This window comes from Hemicordylus capensis, chromosome 1 (genome assembly GCF_027244095.1).
Source record: "Hemicordylus capensis ecotype Gifberg chromosome 1, rHemCap1.1.pri, whole genome shotgun sequence".
In the NCBI taxonomy this organism is placed as follows: domain Eukaryota; kingdom Metazoa; phylum Chordata; class Lepidosauria; order Squamata; family Cordylidae; genus Hemicordylus; species Hemicordylus capensis.
Window position 1 is genome coordinate 310,181,907 of NC_069657.1, and position 18,038 is coordinate 310,199,944.

The window sequence follows — 18,038 nt, forward strand, 5'->3', positions numbered from 1 at the left end:
CCTCTTCCTGGTGGCAGGGCTGCCTCCTCCTCCTCCTCACCGCGGCCGGGCCTGCCACCGCTTCCTCACTGTAGCCGAGCCGGGCTGCCTCCATTACCGCCACCGCTGCCCCCCCACCGCAGCCAGGTGGGCCGCCTCCATCACTGCCACCGCTGCCTCCCCACTGCCACCAGGCACAGCCGCCATCCTCCAAAGTCCTCCCACCCAATGCCAGGAACTCATTCCCTCAGCATGTCGCGAGAGTTCCACCGCAAACCACACATCTCAACGCATGGGATGGCCGGCCAAGAGAATTAATTATATAGAAGATACATATAACAACAATATAACTTTAAGTGCAAACACAATAATATGATGGCAACAATTTTTAGCAAAGGCTTTTGCTAAAGACATTTACACTTAATGTCAACATTTCTGCATAGGTGGATTTAAAGTGCACAATATGGTAATGGGTCCTCTGACAGTGATTTGTTATTACTTGTATTATGTTCTCAATCTATGAGTGACTGCACCAGTAACCTGAAAGCAGTACAGATTACCTCCTATTATTAGTTTCCTTGGAAAGCAAGTACTATAACATGAACTTCAACAGCAGATTCACAGATCCCCTCTTAAGAAGGGAATGTATAAAATCAAGTTCAACATCTGTACTGGTCACTTAAGAGAACAGCAAACTCCTTCTCTCAGTGACCAATTCAAGAAAAGATTCCTTGTATGAAATTCGTTTTTGTGTTTACCAAGTTATTTTTTGTTGAAAGTGATTTAAATTACCAAGAGAAAACCCCAATTTAAATCAAATTTCCTAACGGATACTAGATATATTTGTCAAGAAATAGTGCAAATTTGTTCACTAAAACATATTAATTTACAACTAAAGAGAACATTTAGAGCATCTAGAAGGGTATATATTTAGGAAAGTGTGTGTGTGTGTGTGTGTGTGTGTGTGTGTGTGTGTGTGTACTCATTACCTAGGCCAAGTTGCAAATACAGCAGCAGGACATTAGGAGTGCTAAGTAGTAAATCCCAGACACATGCATGCTGTTATTTTATCTAACTAAATAATCCTACAGGTTACATAAATGTTTCACATTTACAATTGCAGCAGTCTCCTGCATCACAAGTTGCCTAGGTTTCCTTAAAACTTTTAATTTGTTGTAATATTTCTTTATACCCTACTTCCTTTCCTATATTGTCTCTCTGTCTTAACTTGCTTCTCTGACTTGGCCCAACCCCACAGCAAACAATCTTACTGTCCAGCCTGTGCTTTTGCACGTGACTTTGCATGTGCTCTGCACCGCCTAGAGATGTACATATCAGGCAGTATAGAAATATGATAGATAGATAGATGCAAAAACTGAGAAGGATGAGAGGAAAGAGTCCTCACAGAAAGATGCATACGAAGGATTGAAATTACCAAAATTTGACTGGACAATAGTGACCAAATGGATATCTATCAGAGAAGCTGATCAACCTTGGAAACCTTCAAGAGATCCCTAAAGATCCATCTTTTCAGCCTGACTTTTAATAATGTTTAAATGGTTTTTAAGTGAGTTTATTGCTAATATTTTAAGTGGTTTTATTTTATTCTTTATGTTAATATATTAAACTAGGTGGCTTGGACACAGAGCATCTGTACCTGTACTTCTCCCTCATTCTCAGCCCCTCACTCTCAGCCCTCCCACCTCCTCTTTCCTCCCTCCAATTTTTTTTTTTCCTGGCCGCCCGCCACTCTCCCCCCCCCGCTGCTTTCTCTCCTTCACTTCCCCCCGCCACCACTTTCACTGCCCCCCCACCGCACTGGGGCCAAATGAAGCCTCTCTGGGCCTGCCAATTGGCAAGGAGGTGGCCCCAGAGAAGGAGGCTGTGCCGCCCTCTCTGCCTCCTGCTTGGCCATTCACCTGGGCAGTAGTTTCTTTTCCCCCTCCCACCCGTCCTCGCTGTGGTCCGCCCATCCACAGCTGCTATTCAGCAGCTGCTTACAAACTCTTGTGAGAGCTGTCATGCATGGGATTAGCAATAGGTACGTCTCAGAGAGTTATAGATATAGATAGATATTAAAAGGGGAAACAGGGATAACTAAGAAACAACAGGAGCAAACAAAGTTTCTAGTTACTTCTCAGTTCTCTAAAGAGCTCAGTAGGTCTAACTAAGTTAACTGTTCTGCGGATGATAAAAGACTGAGGGAATGAGAGAGGCATAGCTGCTTATAGCACTGGGGGAGGGGGTTCCCGTCAAATTTCAAGGATAGAGCTTGGTAGGGTCCCATGTGGTCTTTACGCATGTGCCAAGCCTGTAGTTGTAAAAGGCAAAGACCACGTCGAAGAAGCAAGCAGGTCAGAGATGCAGTGAAGAAATATATGAAAGCCTTCAAGCATCACCCTTTCTGTGGAGGTGTGAAGTTGTGTGTCCAGAAAGCTGGGAAGCCAGACAAGAAGAAGCTACAAGATCAAGACTCAGATTCAAGCTCTGAGCGTTAACCAGGATGGAAGAGGCAATTAGCTGGGGGAATCTTTCTGAGACAAAAAGTAGAATAGTGGTAGGAAAGGGTAACCAGACCTACACATTGGTCAGGGGAGGGCTCCATACCAGATAGAGATTACCTCTACCTTGCACTTTGGTTTAAGTTAAGTTTAATCAGCTGTGCATGGGGTAGTACATAGGTGGTTGTGGCCATGTGAAGACGCTGAATAGTCTTCACCTGCAATGTCTCCTGCTGATATATCTGCTACGCGAGTGAGACCATTTTGCTGTGCTGAGCTTTCAGAAGAAATACCCGGGCCAGGCAAGTATCAAAGACAAAGCCGATGAATTGGATTTGCCCGTAGGAGTTAGGTGTGATTTATCATTGGTGATTTGTAGGCCCAAAGTGTCCAGAGTCTCCACAGTGAAGGGCATCCAGCACTTAGCATGGGGTGTTTGCGGCCAGCATCCAGTCATCCAAAAATAGGAATATCTGAACCCTGTATTGTTGAATATACTCTACCACCGAAGCCATAAGAACAGCCCTGCTGGATCAGGCCCAAGGCCCACCTAGTCCAGTGTCCTGTTTCACACAGTGGCCCACCATACATTTTGTGAAGACCCAGGGGGCTGATGTTAAGTCGAAGGAAAGTGCTTTGAACTGATCATTCTCTCTGCCTATATCAAACCTGAGGAATCTTCAATGTTGGGGCTGAATGGATGGATAGTATGTGTGAACACCTGTAGGTAATGTATTTGTTGAGATCTCTGTGACTGAAAATAGGACGAAGGCTGCTGTCAGGTTTGGGGACTGCAAAATAAAGAGAATAAAAACCAGGTAGTCAGGAATTTGTTACCTTCTCTATCACGTCCTTTAGAAGAGCTTTGAACTCCTCATCTAGGGCAGGAATAGAGGGTGTATGATAGTGGTGTGCACGGAACCACGGCGGCGCGGTCCGGCACTGAGGGGTGTCGAACTTTAAGGGCGGGGGTTAGTACTTACCCCTCCCGCCGCTCTTCCCCCTCCAGCGCTGTATTTAGAATTGAAGTTTTGGGGGCGGCAGCATTCCTCCCTGCCACCTCTGCCCCCGTCGTTGCCAGGAAGTCGTGTAAATACCAGCACGCATGTGCTCACTGCGTGTGACGTATGTGGTGCGCGCACACCCAAGATACGACCCCAAGATACAAGGTAGATGCTAAGTAAAGACATCTTCCAAAGTTGTCCAATTTGCGTCCTTCCCTGTCTCCAAGGTTGTTAGTCAGCCACCCCCTTGTCTTGTTCAAGGCTGCCTCTACCATGATTGAATTAGGTGTGGGATGCCTCTGTGGAAAAACAAAAGTGTTTCCATCCATTTGCACCATGTAAAGATTTTCAAGTCATTGTGTAGGCAGAGGCAACAATTAAGGCTTCCTCCAATAGCTTTTCACTATTTCCAGTAGTGCCTTGTTCAAAGGAAGAGATGCTAGAACCCTCACCTCAGCATCAGTAAGACCAAAGAGAGGGCCCAATTCACCTTTCTGCTACAAGTCCAGACTCACTCCCAGAGCTGTAGCCATTCTGGGACACATAATCAGAATATAATTTCAAGTCCTCAGAAGAGGAAATAGATTTGTCAGCCATTAGATCCTGGAGGCAACAAACCCAGATATGTAACTTCAGATGCACAAGATCGTGGCTCCGTCTCTTCTGATTCCTCACCCTCACTGGAGATCAGAACAGGATCATTCAGGTCCTCTACAGGTTGCCCTGGAGAGACAGGCTTCTCCAGGGGGTGCGCTGTGTGGCTGGAATTAGAGCTGGAGTTGGGGGCGGCAGGTTGTTTCAATACTCAGGCTTCTTGCTTCCTATTTTGATCCCCAGAGGAATATTTAGGTACAGATCAACATGGCATATGAGATCGAGATTCATCTCAGGACCAAGACCTTGTTGGGCTGCGATGAAATATCCCAGAGCGGTCCACGCAACCCAAATCATATCACTAGGCACAGTACTGAAGATTTTACCAGTAACAACGTGAGGAAAAATGGTAGTTGTCCACATCACTGTGATACAGATCATAATCTTGATAATCACAACCCCAGGTTCAATGAGCCATGCCCCTGTGCTCCTCAAGGAACTTTTGTTCCCAAGGTGAGTCGGCAGTGTGATGATCCCCATGATACTGGCCATATCGATCCCATGCGATGGCACTCCATAGAGATGTCCCTATCAAGGAAGCGCGAGTCTTGATCCAGAAGAGGTCCAGTCTCCATTGGCCTGGGACAATCCAAACTGTCCCTCACCAACAATCGTTAAGGGTTGGGGCAAACCCCCCCCCCCAAAAAAATCCTTGGTCTTCTGAGTCAGAACCACCCATGTCCGAACAAGGATTGTCGGGATCAACATCCTGGTCTCTGTCTGGTGAAAGAGGCCAACTGGGCTGATATTCCGGGGAGGCATCACCCGGAACAGCATCTGGAGTAGACTTCTCTGGGGCCTTCAGTACCGATTATTTAGACGTTCTTCACTCTGATAGAGACTCCGTTCTAGGAGAGGACTGCTGCTTCCTCCTCTTCTTCTTCTCCACAGGCGTTTGAGCCTCTGAGTCTGTAGCAGATTTCTTTTTCGGAATATGAGATAAATGCTGCCCCAGTAGTAAGGGAGAATGCTTCTTAAGCCTTTTCTGTTTTATGTTTTTTAGGAGCACTGATCTGGAAGACTTTGGGATGGCCAGCTGGTTCACTGTTTTCAGGACCAAAAATGTCAATTTCGACCCCAATGGAACTTAGGTGAAGATAGGCGAGGGCACAGGCTAGAGCGGCTTGATCCTTCGGTGCCGCTAACTTGGGTACTGACGCCAGCGGTACTGAAGAACTTCGAGGCAATTTCAGAGTCACCAAAGCTGGGTCCGGGTCTGAAGCAGGGACCTTTTTGAATGATATTTTAGTAGTAGTAATTGCAGACAAGTCTTTGGATGTGAGTAGAGCCTGCTCCCACAAAAAAACAGGTTGCTTACCTGTAACTGATGATCTGGTAGAGATCTGTCAATGTCCATAAGAATGGATTCTGTGCCTGCGCAGGAGCCACGCGGTAGCTATGCCTGAACTTGTCTAAGCGCCTAGGCAATGCCCCCACACTGGAGTGTGCTATTTAAGGCATGCCCTTGGCGCGAAGTCCCTCAGTTCTCGGACAACCGCCATGGAGGATGACCATCCAGGTAAAAAGGTGAGTTCATCCATGGTAAGCAGGAAAAAATCAACGCAAGGGCCTGCACACCTGAATACACATAGAAGCAGCATTACTGCAGAGGGGAGATTGGAAGGGTCTTATGGACATCAATGGATATCTACCAGATCATCAGTTACAGGTAAGCAACCTGCTTATCTGGAGCAAAATCCGTCGATGTCCGTAAGAATGGGTGTTTAGCAAGCTCCAACAGGAGGAGGGGAGCAGTAGTAGTTATTATAACACCCTTTTTAATACCCTTTTCCCGAAAGTAGCTTCCGCCGCAGAGCGTAGATCTATGGCATAGTGTTTTATAAAGCGGGACTCTGAGGACCACGTGGCTGCTTTGCAGATGTCCATGAAAGTCACCCCTGCAAGGTGTGCAGCTGAGGAAGTGTGGGACCTGGTAGAATGGGCCCTTACAGCTTCAGGAGGTGTCTTGTTCTGTAGTTTGTATGTGAATAATATCAGTTCAATCAGCCATCTTGACAACCTCTGGCTGAAGATTGGTGACCCTTTGGAGGGGCCCTTGTAGGATATAAAGAGCTGTATGGAAGCTCTAAAAACCTTTGTGCGGGACATATAGAATAAAAGAGCTCGACACACATCCATGGCATGTAGCGATCATTCTAGGGTAGTCGAGGGGTCCCTGAAGAACGTAGGAAATATATCTTGGTTGAGATGGAAACCGGTCACCACTTTAGGCAAAAAGGAAGGATCCAGGCGCATCCAGACCTTGTCTGGGTAAAAGACAGTGTAAGGCGAGTCAACCCTGAGAGCTGTGAGCTCACTCACACATCTAGCCATAGTAATGGCTATCAGGAAGGCAGTTTTCCAGGAGACTAGTTTTAGAGATGATGTAGCCATGGGCTCAAAGGGAGCCTGGGTAAGAGAAGAAAGAACCAAAGATAGGCTCCAAGGTTCCACCAGAGGTCTAATTGGTGGATAAACATGTGAGAGTCCCTTTAAGGTGGCCTTACTCAATGGATGTGAGAACAAAGTTTTTCCATCACTCCCCGGGTGTTGCGCAGATAGGGCGGCTAGATGAACCTTTAACGAGACATTGGCAAGACCTTGTGATTTTAGCATCGTGAGGTACCGCAAGACCTCTCAGACCGAAGTTTGTTTAGGTAGAAAACCCTTAGAATGTGCATAGGCCTTAAAACAGTGCCACTTGCTTTGCTAATTCTTCCGTGTGGATGCCTTTCGCTGGTTAAACAAAATATGGTTTGGCAGATTATCCGGCAGGCGGTCAGGTGAAGAATATGTACGTCTGGGTGGAGAATGTGGCCTTCGTCCTGGGTCAGGCAATCTAGGCGGCGAGGCAGGTGCTGGTAGCAATTCCTGGATAGTCTGCGTAGCTGTGAAAACCAGGCTTGCCTTGGCCACCATGGTGTTACTAGGATTCCATTGGTTGGTTGTGAAAGCAGGCGTGCCACCACCCTGGGTATCAAGGGGAGTGGTGGAAACATGTATGGGATCTCCCTGGACCAGTTTAGTTGAAAAGCATCCCCAGAGAGTGAGCATCATGGCCTGCTCTTGAGCAATATTGGGAACACTTCGCTTCTGTCTGAAGTTCCCACTCGTGTTGCCGATCCTTCAGGAAGATCCGACTGAGGTCGTCTGCCAAAGTGTTCTCCAGGCCTTTTATGTACACTGCCACTGGGCAAATTTGGTTTTGGATGCACCAGTGCCATAGCTGAACACTGAGGGCACATAGGCTATGTGACACCGTTGCGCCCTGCCGATTGATGTAGGCTTGAGCGGTAGTGTTGTCGAGCTGGATCTGGACAACTTGGCTCTGTAAGATTGGTAAGAATGCCCGTAGAGCCTGGAAGACTGCAAATAACTTGAGGAATTTTATGTGTAACTGGGCTCGACACGGAAACCATTTCCCTTGGATCTTGTGGTTGTTGCAATGAGCGCCCCAACCCTGAAGAGATGCATCCGTTGTTAGCCAGACAACGGACAGTAGAGGTGACGGACAGTAGGTGACGGAGCCTGAAAAGGGACTCCACTGAGCAGGTTTTCCCTCTGCGTCTACCAGGAGAGAGAACGAAGGACCTGCGGTGGGATCAGCAGGCGTCTCTGTTGATCGTGTCTGGCTGGGTGGAAGACAGATAGGAACCACATCTGGAGTTTTCTCATTTTCAGGAGTGCAAAGTGTATTACTGCGTTGCAGGATGCCATCAACCCCAGCAGGCACTGTATGGACCAAGCTGATTGAATGGGTCATGGTAGGAATAGCAGCAATAGGTCCCGAATGCAAATGTATCTGTCTTCTGGCAAGAATGCCCTTTGTTCCCTGGTGTTCAGAATCGCCCCTATGTAGGAGATTACAGGCACTGGTTCCAGATGAGACTTTTTCCAATTGATTTGAATCCCTAGGTCGTGTAGGAGATCCACTACATAACGGATGTGCAAAAGTAACTCGTCTCTGGTCTTTGCAGTCAGGAGCCAGTCGTCCAGATATGGGTAGATGTTGACCCCCTTGGTGTGTAGGTGTGCAATCACCACAGCCATACATTTTGAAAAAACCCTCGGAGCGGTAGACAGTACGAAGGGCAATACATTGTATTGGTACACTTGCTGGCCGACGGTAAAATGTAGATATTTCCGATGGCATGGACATATACCAATATAAAAATAAGCATCCTTGAGGTCCAGCGTTGCAAGCCATTGTTCTCCTTGGAGGAGAGGCAGGATGTGCTGCAATGCCATCATACGGAATTTCCTGGCGCTGATGAACTTGTTTAGGCAATGGAGAACCATGATGGGCCAGATGCCCCCATCCCATTTGGGGATTTGAAAATAATCAGAGTAGAATCCGTCCTGCCTGTCTACCCACGACACCGGGGCTATCACCCCCTTCTCCAGAAGTTCCTTCAGCTCCTCCCGCAGAAGATCTGAAGGGGGGGTGAATCTCATTCCCGTGAATCAAGTTGTGGTCCTGAATTCGACTGCATAGCCCGTTGCTACAGTTTTCAGGACCCATTTGTCTGATGTTATGTGGTGCCATGCGGGGGCATGGCTGGCCAGCTTGATGGAAAGCTGGGACGGAATGATGGGATGATCCGTCGAGATGTTAAGACCCCCACTGTCGGGAAAGGGGAGAAGAGAGGTGTCAGTGGTCGAACGTGAATCTCAAAGATGCTTCTGGATATCCTGCGCCTTTGAACGCTGGGAGTGAGAAGTTTTTGCGTTCTGATGGAATGCCTGCTTTTGGTAAGTAGAATAGGGCTTTCTGAAGTCTTGGCGATCATGACCTCAGAAACAAGGTCAATATTTTCCATAGTTCGGCCGGTATCTGGATGCTTGGGAAGAAGCTAAAGATATGGTAGTGAAGGTCTTGGCTGTAAATTTTGACTTCTTTAGTTGCTCCATGGTAGCATCCGTTGTTTCACTAAAGAGGCCTGAACCATCAAAAGGGAGACCTTCAATTTTGTCTTTCATGTCCATCTGGAGGCCCATGGACCTCAACCAGGCATGCCTGCGCAGAGTAATGGCCGCAGTCATAGCCCGGGATTCACTTTCTGCCAAGTGCTTGGCAATGTTGAGTTGGCGACGAGTCAGGTCCCCAGAGCTTTCCAAGGTCTGGTGGAACTTGGCTCTGAAATCATGTATGGACATTACATCCAGGTCTTTTTCCAGAAGTTCCCAGAGGCCATGGGTGTACTTAGCCATGCAGACCGCATAGTTAGCCACCTTTATGGATAGGCAAGAAGTAGAGTAGACCTTTCTTCCAAGTAGGTCCAACTTCCTACCCTCCTTGTCAGGGGGTACTGTGTGACGCTTGCCCGTCTTTGAGGATGAGGCACAATCAATAACCAAAGAGTAAGGTGCCGGGTGCTTTAATAGCTATTCATTGTCCTTGTCTTGTACCCAGTAAAGGCTTTCAAGTTTCTTAGAAGCGGGCGTAGAAGTGTGGAGCACCTCCCAGGAGCATTTAGCGGCTCTGGTAATTACTGGTAACATGGGCAACGCCACAGGAGCAGTAGATTGGGACTGAAGCATAAAGTTATATACTGGATCATCTACTGTTACTAGATGGGAGCGAATGTCCAGTCCCAGGGCATCAGCCATGACACGAATGTGCTTATGATATGCCTTAAGCTCATCATTTGGGGAAACATACATGGGAGGAGCTACATCAATAGGTGGGTCCACAATGTTGCTGTCCTCATCTGAGTCTGACTCAGTCAGAAGACCCATAATGTTCAGAAGGGGAGCATGGTGGAGGTCTGTCTCTGTCCGTAGTTACATTAGTTTGAGTACCTGCTGTATTCATAGCAGGTACAGAGGTTAGCGGAAGGGTGTCTGAGTGGCAGTTGAGCGGGTAGACACCACAAATATTTGGGAAGCACGCTGCACCATTCCTAAAGTACAGGTCTGAGTAGCTGCAGTGCTGTACGAGGGCCTTGCAGGCTGCAAGTCTTTTGGTGGACGTAAAGGCCAGGACCTATTGTCCTCATAAGCATATGGTTCTCCCGGAGACGTGGCACCCATGGAAGCGTGAACGTAGCCACAGGTATGCCAAGACAGTGGAGACTGGAGTTGGGCAGCCGACACGGGTAGGGTCGACTGTGATGTAGGGGCAGGTATCACCTATTGGGTCGTCTCAGGATCTGAAGGCAAGAAACCTTTGAAGGTAGACATGGAACATTTACTTGATGACAAATCCAGTAAGGAAAGGAGTGAGCGAGTGGCTGCTGGCAATGTATCTTCGGCATCGGCATCGATGACCTCAAAGGCAGGAGCAGGAGGAGTCACCTGCGTGGTGAGGAATGGGATATGCAGTACAGAAGTTAGAAGTCAGTCGCCGGTGTCAAAGGGGAAGCTGAAGCAAGTGGTGTCGGTGCCAGAGAGAGAGAGAGCTATCGGCATCGAGATTGGTGTTGGTGCCGACGGCCCAGGCTCGGTGATGACCACTGCCGATGCCGAGGGCACATGTACAGCAGAAGTGGTAGATACCAAAGTTGTTGTCGGGTCCAAAACCAAAGGAACTGCCTGTGAAGATGGTGAGGGGATCGGCATCGAAGGCTGCTCTTTCGACAGCGACGGGGTACACTCCGATGTTAAGCCCGGAGACTTACGACGTTTGCGAGGTGGAGAAGCCACATCGTGATGCTTGGAAGGAGACCGGATCTTCTCTTTCGAATCCGACCGATGGGTCGACTTTGAAGAGGAAGAAAATGAAGAACCTCCCGATGTCGAGCTCGATGGCTTCAGTGTCGAAGACGATGGCTTTGATTTGGGTGTCGACACGGGAGATCTTTTCAATGTCGAAGGCTTTTTTGATGTCGATGAGTCAGTTCTAGGAGACCTCGAAGCCTCGCCTCTCGAGGTCGAAGAAGATTTCTGGCAGTGGCGGCTTGAGGTCGATGGAGGAGGTGCCAATGTCGATCTCGGTGATATTTTTGAAGATGAAACCGATGTCGAGGGGTGAGGTGTGCCCGGAGTCGAAGGGCTCAGGACCTCGTCATAAATAGCAGCCCGAAGGCGAAGTGCCCGTTTTTTTCTCGTCTGTTTCGAGAAAGATAGGCAAATCTTGCAAGAGGAGACATTGTGCTCTTCACCGAGACACAATAAACAGAGGTCATGAAGGTTTTTTGAGGGGAGTTTCGCCCTACAGCCTTCACACCATTTGAACGATCTTTTCTCCTGAGCAATGTCCAGCTCAATAGTCAAGTCCGTTCCAGGTCAAAGTCCAGAGTATCGTCGATAGCCAGTCTGCGTCAAGAGCCAGAGAGTACTGTTAGCCGTTCCGAGTCAAAAACCAAGTTAAGTCGTTAGCCAGTCCGTAGTCCAATTCCGGGAAGTCAATCAAAATGGATGAACTTTAAGAAGAAGAGAGGAACTTTCCGACAACAGAGGCAGCAGACCAAGTGGTCTAAACACAAAGGCGGTCAGAAAAGAACTGAGGGACTTCGCACAAAGGGCACGCCTTAAATAGCATGCTCCAGTGTGTGTGGGGGGGTGTCCTAGTTAGTTAGTTGTTTATTTACGATCTTAGATCAAACAACAGAAACAGAATATACCAAATAAAGAGAAAAAACAAAAATGAAAACAAAGTCTAAAATGTTATCAGATACATAAAATCAAGAACCTTTGACAGTAACCGATTGATGTGCTCTAGCCTCTCTTAGTTTGATCAATGTATAACAGAATTTGGCAACCGCCAAGAATATTGTTGGGTCCCTATCTTCTAATAAACATGTAAGAATCGTCTCCATTGAGTGGCTTTTGAGACCTTTCAGGTACTGGGATAAAAATAAATCTCTTTCATCGGTATAAAGTGGGCAATATAACAGTGAATGCATCAATGTTTCGGGAACAGATCCGCAAGGGCATAGTCTCTCCTCATAGGGTTTTCTCTCAAATTTCCCTGATAACATCACTGAGGGTAGAGCATTCAGGCGAGCTCTTTTAAACGCCCAGCGAAGTTTTGGTGAACAGATTGTATAAAAATAAGAGGCTATGACCCAATCTTTCTTGGTGCTTAGGAGTTGTAGGGGCCTATTTGTAGAGGCCCTTTCCTCCTGGAAGTTTATGTCCCTGAGCCTTTGTTTAACTAGGCATCTTGCCGTTGACTCGCCATACTCTAACAGTTGTGCTGGGCAAAAGCCCATCTTCCGGGGGGGGGGGGGGGGGGCTAGGTGCTTCAACAAGCTCAGGCATAGCTACCGCATAGCTCCTGCACAGGCGCAGAACCCATTCTTATGGGCATCAACAGATCTCGCTCCAGATCCTAACAGAGTCATTATGTTGTATTAATTCTAACTTGTCTGGTAAGGTTTTGGCTATGGATACACAACTCCATTACATGCCCTTCTCCTAGACACAACACACACTTGCTATGCATAGCTGTTGAGGATAATTTGGAAGCACAACACTTCTTAAAACGTGTTGTGTCTGGCATAGAGCACAAAGGCCCCAAAGGCCTCAGTGTTCTGGCCAGAAGCAGGAACAAGAGGGGGGAGGGGGAACCCGAAGGAACTACAAAGGCCAAGAAGAAAACACAACTACTCAACGAAGAGTTGAAAGGTAGCAGGGAAAGGGTAATCAGAAAGCAAAAATACCCTTTTGTACTTCCTATTCACAGCCTGGAGGTTTCCAAAGAAGTCTACTGAAATGTGGACAATGAAAGATTGAGGGGAAGTGGGGAGGTGCAGCTGCATATAGTGGTTGGGAGTGGGGTTCCTGCCAAAAGCAGGGATAGAAGCTTGGTAGATTCCAACGTTTCCATGCATGCATGAAGCCCATAGGTGTAAGAGACAGAGACCACGTCGAAGAACATCCTTCTCTAAAAGCAAGCTTGGAATGCCAAGGAAGCTGCTTGGAGTTACAGAAGGCTTCTTCCATTGCTTTAAATACTGTTGAGGTTTTAATGGTCTTTGCAAGGAACACCATTTGTTATGGAAGGCCAAACAGAGTAAAAATGGATCAATGAATATAAGAGGATGAAGGAAGTTTTTAAAACTCCTTGTTCTATCTTGGATAGCAGAAGGAAGAGCGTCTTATATTTGGATTCCACCCAGAATGGCTTGAGGCAGTCCCCGCCAAAACGTGAACTATGTTGGTTTGACTTCCTGTGAGCTGATGAGCCGATGCTATGTCATGTTAGTAAACTGAAGGCAATCAATTTTGCAGAGAATCTAATTAAGCATCCACCAGAGGCTGAAACCAAGGATAACCTCAAAAGGAGTAGGGGTTTTGTGTTGCCTAGCTGGAAAGTTGACTATGCACTGCCCACTGGGCAAACAGGCACCTTTTAAAGTGGCGACTGTTATATTTAGCAGCAAACTGTTGAATTGCTCCAAAAAAGGAGGGCAGAGGGATAACTGTCCCTACTCATTCCAGCATAGTATCTCTCTAGAGGCTGTTGCCAGTATTCCCTTTGTTTTGTTTTTTAAGACTGCCGCTCCTTCGGGGACAGGAAACTATTTTCTTTTGCTATATAAAGTGATTTGAATTCTTTTGTTGAAAAGTGGTATACAAACATTTTAATAGTATTTCTGAAACAGCCACTGCTCAAAGCAAGGCTAATTTGACAAAAATAGATACTACTTTTGAAGCCCAGATGGCACACCAAAATTCTCTGTCCTCCAGTGTTCCCTCTAAGGGGTGCACATGCTCACAAGTTTTTTGATGTCTTCTCAGTTAATTTTAGACCCCATTCAGATTGAATCAGAAAGGCCCCATTCTGAATGCACGTGTGCACACTGCCTTGATACTGCCACCCGGAACAAAACTCATTCCACACACACGAGAAAAATGTTAGCTGGAACACTGCTGTCCTCCCCACTATAGTATGGAAGCTTGCCAAGTCTGTTGAACTGCTCCAAAAGAGGATGGCAGTGTCTGCTCACTGCAGGCACAGAAAAGAGACAGATATCCTTAGTGAAAGCATACATTCTTTTTGAGAGCATACTCTCTGTTTTGGCCTACAACGATTCCCAAGTTCAGAACCTGTTCTTTTTCCAAGAGCCACAGCCTCTGGGAACAATATGTCAGTCCTTTGGTTGACGAAAAGCTAAAAAAGACCATTACACATCCTCTTACTAGCCTCCAGACCAGCTCTTGATACACAAGGGGGTACAGGATACAAAGCTGCTATGATATTGATTGGCAAGATGAACCTCCCCTCAACATTCCTCTCTTGGTGACACAAGTTAGAGCTGTAACTGGAATAAGGACTCCACAGGAGGAAAAGGCCACTTGTCTTTCAACTGGTGCCTTGGGTGAGAAGTTGCACACACTTACCCTATCTACTCAGAAAATTACATAAATATATAAAAAGAAATGGAACATTTAGGTCATCAGTAAGCCAGAGCAAGAAAAGCCACATGGCTAAAACTCAATTCTTAATAATGCCATGACATACTGGGAGTCTCCCTCAAGTAAGGTCATTTTCAACCCTCTGCCTTCAATGCCCTGAGTAAGCGAACTTCCAGAATGCTCCTTTGATTATATCCAGGGAAAATAACACTTTCATTAGGATTTCCAGAGAGGGAAGATTTCACTGCCAAGAGACTGGAGAAGGAGAGATCGAATTGTACTACCACAAAAGTATTGGATCTTTCCAAGAACAGAGTTGTTGAGACAAGCACCTGAAAGACTTTCCACAGACCCCACCCTATAAAAGAACAGAGCTAGGGAGAGAAGTAGAAAGTTGTTGACTAGGAAAGCTTTTAGAGTTTAATGAAGACAACAATAGGCAGTGTTTTTATATTTAGCCTTACCATAATCTATCTGTTCTGAGCCACAGTAATGAGTACAGTACATTTTTCTTAAAATGACAAAGGTATATTTAAACATTTTCATAAAATTGCACTTACAGTAAATATCCGTCTGCCTGTTCGATCAAATGTTACACAATATACGGAAGATAAGTGTCCCAGGATCCGCTTGTGCATTTTCATATGTTGATATACAGCAGTTGGAACAAGATGTTCAAGTCTGTATTTTCCATTTAGTTTTCTTGAAAAGAGAGTTTCAGCTACCAAAAAAATGTTTTAAAGGTATTTACATTTTGCATGTCAAGATCAGATGTACATCCATAATGGGATAAACAGTATCTTATAAGCAGTATCAATAAAGACTAATAAAAATGTTCCTATACAATATTTATGGCATTAAATATTTTCACAACATACATACATCAACCCACCCCTCCAGGCAGAACACAAGAAAATATGCCACCACCAGCTTTTCCTGGTTCTAGAAAAACACCTTAGTTCCCCAAAAGCCTTTGGGTTCATATTTTTAATTACAATATATGTTGGCATATATAACCAGAGGAACCACGATTCTTGATAGTATGAATTAATCCTGGGACATGAATTAAAATATAGTACAACATTCGGAAGAGCAATATACTACTGAATTACAATATATTATTATACTTCATCCTAAAGGCCAGGATCTAGGAGGCCAGAGTTAGGGGTTTGAGGTTAGCATCTGCTCCTGATTAAGGAAACTATACTTTCCACTCCAGCTTGAAGGGAGCAGAGACATCCCTCAGTTGCATTCAACTTTGGGGGGTTCCAACCCTCAACAAAACTATGGGGATGTTTTTGCACACCTCTCCAGCTCCTAGCTGGAAAAAACTGGCCAACTGAGTGGTGGATGGGAGAAGCACTAAAGAAGTCACCCACCATCCAAACAAGCCCCAAATTTATCCTTCAGCTACACAAAGCAGGAGTTTCCAACCAGGATTCCTCCAGATGCTGTTGAACTACAACTCTCAGCATCCCCAGTCACAATTTATTGTGGCTGTGGGTGCTGAGAGTCGTAGTTCAGCAACATCTGGGAGAAACCCAGGTTGGGACCCACTAATATAGAGAAAGGCTGAAGCTAGGTGACAGTGGTGCTCTGATGTATGCCTCTGGCACTCAAATGAGTCCCAGACCTTTGGAAGCAGAAGCACTCTGAGCACCTTGGCTGCCTTGCACCAAATGAAGTCTCTATTCCTCCTCCAGCTCCAAGTCTGGAGCTGGAAGGTGGGCAAGATCTTGGCAGTTGGGCTTCTGAGGCCTTCAGATGCTCACCACGGATGTGGAACCTCTGCCCATTCTCCTTTGAAAAGAGTTTTGGGGAAATGAGCTGTTCAATCTCCGATTGAATATTATAATCCCAAATAAATTGCTCCCAAAGGAGATCCATCATAATTCTTTGATAGTGTAATTATGGAGACAAGTTGTAGTTTTCTATTTAGCAAACGTGCAATTTTTTTGAAGAACTGGATTTCAATTTAGTTTTAGTTGAGAGAAATTAGGTTTTTATGAATTGTTTTTAATGTTGATATATTCTTCATTCATTCATTCATTCGATTTCTATACCACCCTTCCAAAAATGGCTCAGAGCGGTTTACATGGAGAAATAACAAACAAATAAGATGGATCCCTGTCCCCAAAGGGCTCACAATCTAAAAAGAAACATAAGATAGACACCAGCAACAGTCACTGAAGGTACTGTGCTGGGGGTGGATAGGGCCAGTTGCTCTCCTCCTGCTAAATAAAAGAGAATCACCACATTAAAAGGGGCTTCTTTGCCAAGTTATCAGGGGTTATATGAAGTTCATCTGCTAAGGATAGTTGCATTGACTACAACATCCAAGAAGAATTATGATGGATCTCCTTTCGGAGTAATACATTTGAGATGGGAGTATTCAACTGGGGATTAGTCTAAGTATTTTCAGAATTAGGTTGTTAAAATGTGAACAGGCTTTATGATGTACAGGTGGTTTGAGCGCCTGAAATACCTTTAAAAGTATTTAAACCTAATGTGACAGTAGGAAAAAGCCAGTAGGATATTCACTGTCTTGAACAAAGAAAGTGAATATAATATTGTTTAGTGAGTATGCTTACATTTTTAGACTCCTTTATATAGTAGAAACTGAGGTAAATATATTTTCTGAATTGTCTTAAGTTATTTTATCATCATTGTTGTTTCTATATAAAATAGCTATGCACTAATCTGTTGTTGGGATAACAAGTCAATAACAGCTTGAAACTGTGTAGACAATACTGAACTAGGTAGACAAATGGCCTGACTCAGTATATGGCAGCTTTCTATGTTCCTAACTGGACCTCTCCACAAGATTGTAACAGGCCAGCAGGGTTCATGACAAAGAAGGTGTTCTCTAAGGTTTCAGGCAGGAATTTTTCTTAGCCCTATCTTGAAGAAGCCAGGGAGGAAACTTGAAACCTTTGAGATGTCGGCTTATCTGGTGGCGACCCAGGACCGGGCTTTCTGTGAATATGCTCCTGCTGAAATAAGAGCATCTCCTTCTCTGTTTTCAGGACTCAAGACTCACCTGTTCTTACAGGCTTTTAATTAGAATTAATTTTAATAACTGTTTCCTGTGATTGTTTTTATAGTGTTTCGTGGATTTTAATCAGTGACTTTTTATAAGGTTTTAATCTTTGTACACTGCCTAGATAAAAATATGATAAATAAATAAAATTAACTGGCCCTATCCAACTTCAGCATAGCAATCCTCCACTGGCTGTTGCTAATGTCTACTTTATGATTCTTTTTAGATTGTGAGCCCTTTGGTGACAGGGGACCATCTTGTTTATGTATTGCTTATTCTTCTATGTAAACCAATTTGAGAATTTTGTTGAAGAGCGGTATATAAATATTCATAGTAGTACAAGCTCTATGAACAACAGATTATTGTACTCATTGGACCCAGAAGTTTGTCCATTTCTATTTGGCCCAGCACTCCCACTGGAATATCCTTTTGGGGAATTTTTAGATTTTACAATATAAGGTTTTTTCATATGGTTTTTAATTTTACTCAGAAGAATATACATTGCCATTGTTTATATATTTTTGTCTGGGATTGATTACATGCTCCATAGGACTT

At 45.3% G+C, this 18,038-nt stretch overlaps 1 protein-coding gene across 5 annotated transcripts in view; it reads right to left on the reverse strand.

Moving 5' to 3' along the window:
* The window catches only part of PHIP (pleckstrin homology domain interacting protein), a 207,055-nt gene that overhangs the window by 122,466 nt on the left and 66,551 nt on the right, over positions 1 to 18,038 (reverse strand). For all 5 annotated transcript variants that reach the window (XM_053287002.1, XM_053286999.1, XM_053287000.1 and 2 more), the window contains one exon: positions 15,004 to 15,164. In XM_053287002.1, the coding sequence (XP_053142977.1) occupies positions 15,004 to 15,164 (161 nt within the window). The remainder of the gene's footprint in view (positions 1 to 15,003; positions 15,165 to 18,038) is intronic.